At 51.1% G+C, this 9,930-nt stretch overlaps 1 protein-coding gene across 2 annotated transcripts; it reads right to left on the bottom strand.

Moving 5' to 3' along the window:
• Window positions 1–6,611: 6,611 nt before the first annotated feature.
• LOC113943896 (ribonuclease CL2-like) lies at window positions 6,612–9,798 on the bottom strand. 2 transcript variants are annotated; one of them, XM_027636259.1, is made up of 2 exons: window positions 9,694–9,798; window positions 6,612–7,140 (listed from the first exon to the last, which is right to left on the bottom strand). In XM_027636259.1, the coding sequence occupies exon 2, from the start codon at window positions 7,132–7,134 to the stop codon at window positions 6,703–6,705; it is 432 nt and encodes a 143-aa protein (XP_027492060.1). In that variant the 5' UTR covers window positions 7,135–7,140; window positions 9,694–9,798; the 3' UTR covers window positions 6,612–6,702. The 2 variants fall into 2 exon arrangements, with proteins under 2 accessions (XP_027492060.1, XP_027492059.1); XM_027636258.1 differs by lacking the exon at window positions 9,694–9,798 and adding an exon at window positions 7,549–7,681.
• Window positions 9,799–9,930: the final 132 nt, after the last annotated feature.

The following is a 9,930-nucleotide window of genomic DNA, read 5'->3' as shown; positions in this document are numbered from 1 at the left end:
AACAAAAATTACTGCTTGTTTCTGTATCTCAGTTGCATTTTTCACCGTGGGCAATTTAACAGCAGCTGCCTGTTACCTTTGTTAGATACTAGTACAGTGTGGCTTTCCTGTCTAGTGCAGCAGCCATGCAGGGTCTTGGATATGAAAGGGTGAGAGAAAGCCCGGGATGGGTCTGTTCATGAGGATGATGCTGCATGCTGGGAATTACCCCTTGTAAAGCTAATGAAATGGAAAATCCCCAATTCACCTCCAAGGCTTTGGGGGGAAGTAAGCGCTGGGTTGCTTTGCTTTCCTCATCCCTTGAGCTCCCTCTCTTCACCTGGTACTTCACCTCTCCCTTGTGTCTAACATTTATTTAACCCTTTTATCAAGAGATGAACTGGCATGTGAAAGGCCAGAGACACCAGCCTGAAGGCTGGGAGGGTTTTATTGCTGCTCGTGTTTGAATTAGAAATGCACAGGGCTGAGTGCACTGCAAATGTACTCCTCCAACAGATGTGATGCAGGAGCAGCACAGTGAAAGAGAGAGAAACTGGTCTGGCTCCCTCCACCCCCTTTCCTTCTAACTGGACATAGAGCAGCCGCTCAGCTTGGTAGAGACCGTGCTGCTCAGAGAAAAACAATTTTCCAAAAGGTTGTGGGCTTCTTTTACTCTTCCACCCCAACACGAGGCAGAGATGAGCTGCCCTGCTCCTGGCACCAGTTCTACATCCCTTGGAGAAGGAGTAGATTTGGGACACATGGAGAGAGCCCAGTATCTGCCTAGCTGAGACACAGGATGTCACTAGCTGAGTTACCCGCTCCCAACTCAGAGAGAAATTAATGAGTGTCTTCCTTCAGCCTTGATTCACCTCCAGACCCAGCCTACTCTTATGGGAAAATTTAATTACCTAGGTTTTTTTGACACTTCATACACTTTCTGTGAATCTTTTCCAGGCTTCTCACCTGGATTTTTTTTGTTTTTAATCTGTTTGGCTATGATTGCTTCTGATGGGAGGGTTCCTTGGCTGGGCACCCATTTGCAATGAATTTCCACTGATTCCCTTAGGGAAGAGGCTGTGCATGTCCCTGCCTGCTGGAAGAATGTGGGATGGCTCCAATTGTGGCTGCCAGTGATTTTTTAATACACTGACTTTCTTGCATCTGACTCTTGGGTCCACTTCCCTCCAGCATATGTGGCAGGAGCTTTCTGGCTTGGGAACCACTGTCCAACAGATCATCCTGAACACATCACTGGAAAGTCTGGCTTTGACTTGCTGCATGTGGTCTCACATGGGTCAGCAGTGGTGAAACAGCTGGAGAACGTGTTTGAAGGAGCCCTGCATGTTTTTCTGAGATTAGAGAAAGAGATGACTCAGTTTCTAAGCGTGGATGTAGGGAGGAGGTTGGCAGCAGTTCTGCAGGACAGCACTGAAGGAGAAAGGGCCCGGCCATGACAAATTCAAGCTGTACTGGCAACAGGGAAATACTTGCAAGGCAAGTGTCTTGCAAAGCTTGAGGCTGGGTACTCAGCGGGACTCAAGAAATAGCCAAACATTCAACCAGCCCACATAAAACAAGACTGGATCCGTTTTGAATGCCAAGTTTCAATTTGGTGACAAACACTTTTACGGGTATTACCACAGGGCCAGCACAGCATGTTAACCTGATCAAAACTCTTTCCCTTGAGTTTGGGCACTTGAGACTGTTTCTGGTGTTGGTCCTGGCACCTTGCAGCAACATTCCCAGAAGACTAGAGGCTAACAATAGTTTTGTAGCTTTTTCAGCTGTATTATTTTAAGATTGGATGGGTGGCTTCTTGCTCTCATGTAAACAGAAATTCTTATCTCCAGGTTTTCCTGATACTTTCCCCTATGATAGCTCATGCTTCTCCAGCCTGAACAGTCCTAGGTTTTGGGTCCTATTCTTAGTGCTTGAACTGGAGAAAAGCATTAGCGTTTCTGCTGCCCTCAAGGCAGCCTGGCAGCCCCTTTCCCTCTGACCAGGTTCCTAGTGGACACAAGAAAGATTGCAAGAGAGCTCTCTGCCAGTGCCTTGTTCTCCCCGTGGAGAACAGATTCCCAGGAACTGGGCATAGCTGCTGACTGGTGCATTTGTAGTGCAGGTGAGTTTGGTGAGGAGGTTGTGTTTCCTACACAAGATGAGGCTGAGACCCAAGACAAGCACTGCTGCTAGAAGCCCTCTCGCCCAGTGGTCTGGTGACCCAGCCTACCTGCTTCACAGCACTCCTCAAAGCTGGGGGATATCCCAGGTGAAAAGCCAACCTAGTTCTCCAGAGGTGTGTTATATGTGATTGCTTTGCCAATAGCACTTCTCACCCTGCACGCTCACATGTGCAGGGACATGTCCCACCAGCCACACAAGTTACCCTAGGACAGGCTCAGTTCTGCTTTGGCTTCTTAGCAAGCAGCAGCAAAAAAGCGAGGCCGTAGGAGAGGGAAAGGATGCTGTTGCAAGAAATCCAGAGCAGGGGAAAATGGGCCTTGAAACTCCTGCCAGGGTGTTTATGCTGGGGCTTAGTCTGGGTCCTGCACCTCCACTGTCCTCCTGTAGTCTGCCTCCTGGCCTCTTATGGGGCCTGAGTGATCACTAGGGCCACTGTGGCTGCAAGCAGCAATATGGGCAGGATTGGGGCAGATGTTGCTGGCCCTCTCTGGCCCCCATCCTAGTCACAACAGAGACTGTCCCCACTTCCTGCCCTGCTCCCCTTGCCTATGTGTTCATTCCGGTACACCCCTAAGCCCATCTTTCACAACCCAGAGTGTCTGGTTTGGCTGTTTTGTCCTTAATGATCTTGATCTGCCCCCTCAGAGAGGGGGAACTGGGGACAACTCACATCTAAACTGTACAAATGTCCCTATCTGAGTCAGCAGGGACTTGCTACCATGTGTCCCGCTGCACCTCTGGCCAGGAGAGCCCCCAGGAAGCACCACAGACATGAATTGCCCTTGGTGGAGCAGCAGGAGTGACGACCATGTACCGGACAGTCAGAGAGAGGTGTCCTGAAGCACAGAGGTGGTGGAAGAGAGCAGCAAAAGGGAAGGCCACCAGTCGGTATGGGGCTGCAGGGAGAAGGACAAGCAGGTCTGTGGTGCACATCAAGCACCTTCCTCAACTGCCTCCAATGCCTGGAGAAAGGACTGAGCCAAGGGCTGCTCTGTCTCCTCCTTATATGTGGTGGGACCTCAGAAGAAACATAGCTGAACCAAGGAAACAGAGGTATCTGCTGGAGGAAGGATATGTTTTTTGTATTTGTCAGTGTTGACTCCTTTAAGAACCTCTGTCCCAAGGTTTGTGTGTAGGTGGAAAAAGTTGGGGTTGGTTATTTGCTCTGTCAGCCACCTGGGCCATTATCACATACTTTGAAGACATCAAGAGTGAGATAAGATCCTCTTTGAGCTGCCACATATGGCATGTTGGGATGCAACTCTGAGCAAAATTCCCACGTACTCCTGGAGGCTTGGTCCTTCCTCTTTGCTTCCTCTCCATTCATACCTTCACAGAAAGCAGTAGCTTTTTTCCAGCTCTGGCCTCATATGTTATAGGGTAGTTGTGGGAACATGCCAGCATTTAAAGCCCGGGTCACAGGAAAGTGAGGATGGGTTCTGCCACTTCTCAGTGACAGGGGAGGGTGAGCCCATCAGCCCCACCACTCAAACCAAGCTCCAGAGCCTTTTCATTTACTAGAGATAAAGGAATAGCTCTAGTCTCTCCAACCCATCATTCTTCAAGTAAATAAATAATTTTTAAAAAAAGACCCATAGAAATACTTGTGATGGTAGAAATTAGTCATTGTGGTTAAATTGTTCAAATTGCACATTCATTCAAAAATGTGCCATATGAGAAAGTAAAAGGTCCTCTTTTGAGCCAGACTTGGAAAGTGATTTCAATAGTCATCTCTAGGGTGATGTGAAGCACATTCCTGTTGCTCCCATAATACTACCAGCAGTATTTCATGCTAAACAGACCAAAAATCTCAAGAAAATCAGTCTACATGATTTGGATCTTCTCAGTGAGATACAGCTATGAAAAAACGGACAAATTCAAATGGAAAAAGAATGGATGTTTTAAATCTCAGTTGATACCTGCTTTATTTTAAGTGTATAAACAGTGTGAATACAAAGAGGAATACCTGGTATTTCCTTCTGGAACTAAAAACTTTGGAGGGGGGGAAAACATAAAGTTTTCTCCTTCCTTTGATGACTGCTTCAGAAGATTTAGTGTTTTTCATTTAAAAGAGCAAAATTAATGCTTAAAGTTACAGAAGTCACCGCTTATTAAAGAGATTTTGATTTTAAAGGTATATCAAGTCTGACTTATATGAGTGCTTCCACTCTTAACTGAGCTTTTCAAGCTGTCATGATGTTAGAAAGCTTGCCACATAGCTTGGATGAATTATTTCGTTATAAGAAGGTAGAACATCAAAACTCCATGGAAAAAATTATTAGAGCAAATCCTGCATAGAAATCAGTTTTATTTTGCTGTATTTGTGCAGGGTATATTTTAAGAGCAGGTGATAACACTGGAGAGAAGCTTTTTCCATGTCAATTTTGGCATGCATGGCATGCAGCAACAGCCTGGTTTCACTCTGCCAAATCCATGGAGTCTGGTATTGACTTTGCTGAGTAAATATTTTTTAAGGCCTTTGCAGTGCCTGCTTAAGCAATTCCCTGCTATGGTTCTGCAAAAATGCCCTTGCTTTTCAAGAAGCAGAAACAAATTTCCACAGTAGCACTGCAAATATTAACACTCTGCTCATGCCTCTCATTTTATACCATCAAATGCTGGACACTGGAAGCATATGAGCCATAGTGAAGTAAAGCATACTTTGTGTCAGCATTATTTGCTTGATTTCCATGTGCTAAACAAGCAACAGCCAGTTCCTGGCAAAGGAATTGTTTGACAATACAGTGGGTGAGACGAGCAGGCTGACCACTGTCACAGCAAACTCTGGGCATAAAATTTGAGCAGATACCACTCAGATACAGTCTTTGGGCTACTACTCTGGTGGCATATAGCACCGTTCTGGAAACCTTTCTGGTTGCGCCTTTGCCTTTTCTTCAGATAAAAAGCACATAAATGGGAAGGGAGGCTATTAAATCAGGTTGAGGAGGTCTGAACTGAGCTCCTGTCTCTGACTTTTTCTGTGACCTTAGGAAAGCCGCTTAACTCTCACTCACAAAGCAGAAATGATAGTTTGTGTCTCCCTGTGGTGTTACAAGGCAGAATCAACCACGAACCTCGCAACTTTACATTTGGCTGTGATATGCAGGACATGAAAGTACCTAAGTGAGAAAGGAATTAAGTAATAAATGCAATGATTTATTAAAACACAGGGTGGAGAAGTGAGTGCTGGAAGTTGCTGGGCCAGGAATGCCCCAAATGTCCTTGAAATACCCCAATTCCTCTCCAGTGCACAGGAAGTAGTGCTCTTCTCACTGGGGCAGGCAGCATTGAGAGTTGGAGCTCGCCAGTCCATGGAGGGCCCTCAAAGTGCCTTTCTGCTGAATTCCAGAAAAAGAACAGCTGAGTTACTCAAGGCACATGAGCAAGAGCTATCTTGGAGAGGGAGCAATGAAAAAAGGATCAGGAAGTCCATTCGCTGCACTTCTTTTCCTCCTCAGCTACAATTTCTGGGTGCATCTGGGCTGCCTTTTTGCAGCAGCACAGCACCTGGATGTCAGGAGTACACGAGGGACATGGACATGCTGGGAAGAGTCCAGCAAGGGGTTGATGATGATGAAGGGACTGGAGCATCTCTGATCAGAGGAGAGGCTGACAGCAGAGACTGTTCAGCCTGGAGAAGAGAAGGCTCAGGCAGGGGGAGATTATAGGTGTACTGGTAAGTACTGACGGGGAGGAATGAAGGACAAAAGGTGATGAACACAAGCTGAAACGCATGAAATCCCATCCAAACCCAAGAAAATACTTGTGTATGTGTGTACGTGTAGTGTGTGCGTACTGTGTGTAGGTGTGCTAGGTGTAGGAGCAGGGGTGTGAGTGTTCTATGTTTTGTGTTGTGAATGTGGTTGTATGTTGTGTGCACAGTGCATGTTTCATGTGTATTGTGTGTGTTCAGTGTGTGGGGTGATAATCCAGAGCTGTGTATGGCCCGAGCTAGGACTCAGTCCCATAGGGGTGCCAAGGGGGCCCAGAAGCAGCTTCAGCCACAGATGGGGTCAGAGGCATGTGGGAGAGGGGATTGTGGGGCACCTGATGGTTTATGGGACAGATATATGGGATGTTGTGGGACCCTGTGGGAGGTATGGGACATCCAGAAAAGCAATGTGATATCTGAAGGGTGAGGATACTGAGGGAGAGAGCTGGGTGCACATCCAAGAGATCAGGGGGACCCTGGGCTGGGGGAGTGGGGATGGTTATGGGGCACCCAGAGGAGTTGTGGAGTGACTAAGAAAGGAAGAGAGGGCACAGGAAAGGTCAGACACCCTAGGGGTCCATGGGACATCCATGATGCTGGGAAAAGGGGTTTATAAGGCACATGGGTGGCTAGATCCACCTTGGACAGGGTTGAGGGCACCCAAGGGGCTTAGGGGCCACCAGAGAGGTGTAAGATCACACGATTCCCCCAGAAGCTGATGCTGGAGCCCAGGCCTGTGACACCTCCTTTATTTCAGGCATTAATGGAGCCTCCAGTGGGAGGGAGGATCCATATCCCCACCTACAGCCCCCACACATCCAGCCTCACTGCGGGGGCGCGTAGGTGCCGGCGAGGTGCACGGGCAGCCCGTCCCGGCAGGCGACCCGCACGTGGTGCTGGACCTGCCGGGCGCGGTAAGCACAGGGGGGCCGGGTGTCCCCCCCCCGCAGGCGGCAGGCTGTTATGCCCATGGCTGTCGGGGTGCTCTGGAACCCTGAGGCATCAGGCTCCCGGGAGCAGGCGGCCACCAGATCCTGGGCCGGCGCGTGCACGAAGGTGTTGGAGGGCTTGCAGGGCCTCCCCTGGGCCGTCACCTGCCGGCGTGCCAGCATGGTCTCGCAGTAGCGGTGCGCCGCGAGCGTGGATGTCCGTGGGTAGTCCACGTGCTGCCGCAGGAACTTCTCATAGCGGCTCTCGCCCTCCACCCCTGCCAGTGCCGCTAGCACCAGGGTCATGCATAGCACCCAGCCTGCCATGGACACCTGTGGAAAGCAGGGTTAGGGCCATCTGGACTTCTGGGCCCCCAGCTGGAAACCCCACCCTGGATGCTTGATTTCTCTACAAATTCCCCCTCCCAAACACCTGGGTCCCTTGCAAATCCCCTCTAAATGCACGGGGACCCACCGCTGGACAAATGGGCCATCTGTGTGTCTCACCTGGATGCCTGGACACTATAGAATACCCCACGGACACCTGAGTTATGCACTCCCCAGAAGCCTCAGTCCTCTACAGAACACCCCCTACCTGCTCCCCAGACCCCTGGGTCCCCTATGGATGGGGTCCCTGCCCCAGTGCCCAGACGCCATACACAGCCTCCCTCTCCCACAGGATGCTTGGGTTCTTCACAGCCCCCTCCCACAGACATTCCCTTGCACATCCCTCACCCCCACCTGTGTGCGCGCCTCAGTTTCCCTTATGGCCTCAAGGTCTCCGGGATCCCTCCCACTCCTCTGCACATCTTTTATACTGGCCCCAGCTGGGCCCAATGGGCAAGGATCCAGGAGGAGGGGCAGAAGAGCAAAGAGCAAGGTCCAGTGGATGTCTGGGAAGAGACAGGTATCCAGGAGGCCCCACTCACCCTCTTGGCCCCCCCCAAGGTCATTAGGTAGTCATTAACAAACCACGTGACTGTCTGCACACATCCCCTTGGTGTCCCCTGCCCATGTTGCCTTGGATCATGCATCCTGGCTTGGTCACCCGTCCCACGAGAGGCAGGACACCTGGGCCTCTTTGGGTGGCAGGGCAAGATACCTAGTTCCCTGGTGGGGACAGGATGTCAGCATCACCTCAAGGGGACCTGACCGATGTTCCTGCTCCTCTTGAAACACATGGCACATCCACAGCTGTCCTGCAGTGCTTCAGGAGCTATGCATCCCTTTTCCCTGTGTCCCCTTGCAGGCAAGTTCATACCCGTGGGAAGTGCATTTTGCCTCACTGCTACCTCATATGCTCCCAGCCACTCCACTGAGGCAGAGAACAGCAAAGAACCAGAAGCCAGTCTGAGCCTATCAAAGACCCATTCCTTTCCCTTGACCATCCTGATGGACCGCCATGGAAAGCATGTCCCGTTCAGGGGGAGAGGCTGTCACCACTGGGTGCAAGTGGTCTCCATCGTCCTCTTCAAAGACACGATAGAGACTGTGATGGGAAGTGGTAAATGGGAGAACGTGCACAGGAGCCCTCAGCTGCCCTTCTCCCACATGAACAGCCAAGTCTGAGCCCACCAGTGATTCAAGGAGGACAAGGAATGGGCCTCAGATCTAGAACCGTGGGCGGCTGAGATGCACTTTTGAGTGTGTGTCACCGTCACCTGGCCTGCTTGTCCCCCAGGACAGCACAGAGCTGCCCCTTGTCTGTCCCAGGCCCACCATGTCCTTCAGCCTTGGGTACACTTGGTCCTCAGCACCACCTTCCCCAAAATAGCTGTCACAGTTCCAAGACTCGCCACAATGAAAGTGCAGAGGGTCCTGCCTTGGGCTCCGGTGGCATTTCTACAGTCTCTCAAGAAATCCTCCTCAAAAGTGCACGGCCCCTGCAGTGGGAACAGCTCAGGCACCAGGCCAAAACCCTGCAGACAGGGAAGGTCAGCACAGCCCCCTTGCTGACTCTCAGATGCTGACAATACCCTGCTCCTGCTGGGCATGGAAGGAGGATGGGGACTCTTATCAGAACCCTCCAGACACCCTCTGCTTTCCGCTGTCCTGGTGGAAAAGGGATGGTGTCTGCAGGAGGAGGAACAAGCCTGGATGTCTGGCAATGGGCTGACTCTAGCTGGCATGGCACAGGTACCTGTGCTGGAGCCTTTTCTACCCAGCAGACCTTCAGGTGTATCCTTCCCAAAGGTCGCTGTGATGTCTATTCATGAACCACAGCCTGTGGTCCATTCTTGTCCCAGGGAGTCCCGACTGCCTGGCGCTGTCCTGGGCACTGCATCTCCCTCTCTCATCCCTGCCACCATCCCAGGTGGGCTGATTGGAGCCTCCTGCTGCCCTGTGGCAAGAGGAGCCATCAGCCCAGGCACTTGGGGAAGCCTAGACCAGGAACTTCTGGTTGTCCCCCCGGCACCCCATGGCATGGGAATGTTGCCAATTTTGGGAGCTTTCTAAACACAGACACAGAGACTAGTTTAGAAAGGAGACACTGCTTTCTGTGCTTTCTGGGCAGGGTGCTAGATGAAGGTTTCCACATATCAAGCACACTATGGGGTAAAAAGTTACATCTTTTACACAATAAAGTTTACATGAACCGCCTACCTAATGCATATTTATTTGTATGACGTAATCTTACACAACGCTTAAAACACAAAAGCTCTTTTCTTTATTAAGCAACTTCTACTGTACAAGTTATCCAACGACACCAGTTACGTCTACAAAAGGCGAGAAGACTCAGCCTGGGGACAGATAATTCAGCTTGAAGGCATCAGGAAGGAAACGTAACTGATGCGCATTAGGTAGGCGGAGAATATGTATTAGATAGGCGGGTTCGGGTAAACTTTACTGTATAAAAGATGCAACTTTTTACCCCACGGCGCCTACCTTTCGCCCGGGCAGAGCCGGCGCAGCGAGCGTGGTCTCTGTGGCTCTTGGGTCCCCGATCTCCGGGTCGCGGTGCGGGCGCTCCGCAGGGCGCAGCTGTGCCGGGCGGGGGCGCTCACGGGCACGACCGCGCCGAGCGCTCCCCCGGCCCCCCCGCGCCGTTGGTTCCGTCCCGCCGTGGTACGGCCCGGCGGGGGGGGGGGAGGGGGGGCACCGCCCGGCCCCTCCCGGCGCGAG

The sequence above is a fragment of the Corapipo altera genome, unplaced genomic scaffold (assembly GCF_003945725.1).
Source record: "Corapipo altera isolate COAL_440 unplaced genomic scaffold, ASM394572v1 22b, whole genome shotgun sequence".
NCBI classification, from domain to species: Eukaryota; Metazoa; Chordata; class Aves; order Passeriformes; family Pipridae; genus Corapipo; species Corapipo altera.
This window is presented reverse-complemented; position numbering and strand designations above follow the sequence as displayed.

Bases quoted from the DNA above. Each gene is read 5' to 3' on its own strand.
- LOC113943896 (XM_027636259.1), bottom strand. From the start codon at position 7,134: ATGGCAGGCTGGGTGCTATGCATGACCCTGGTGCTAGCGGCACTGGCA.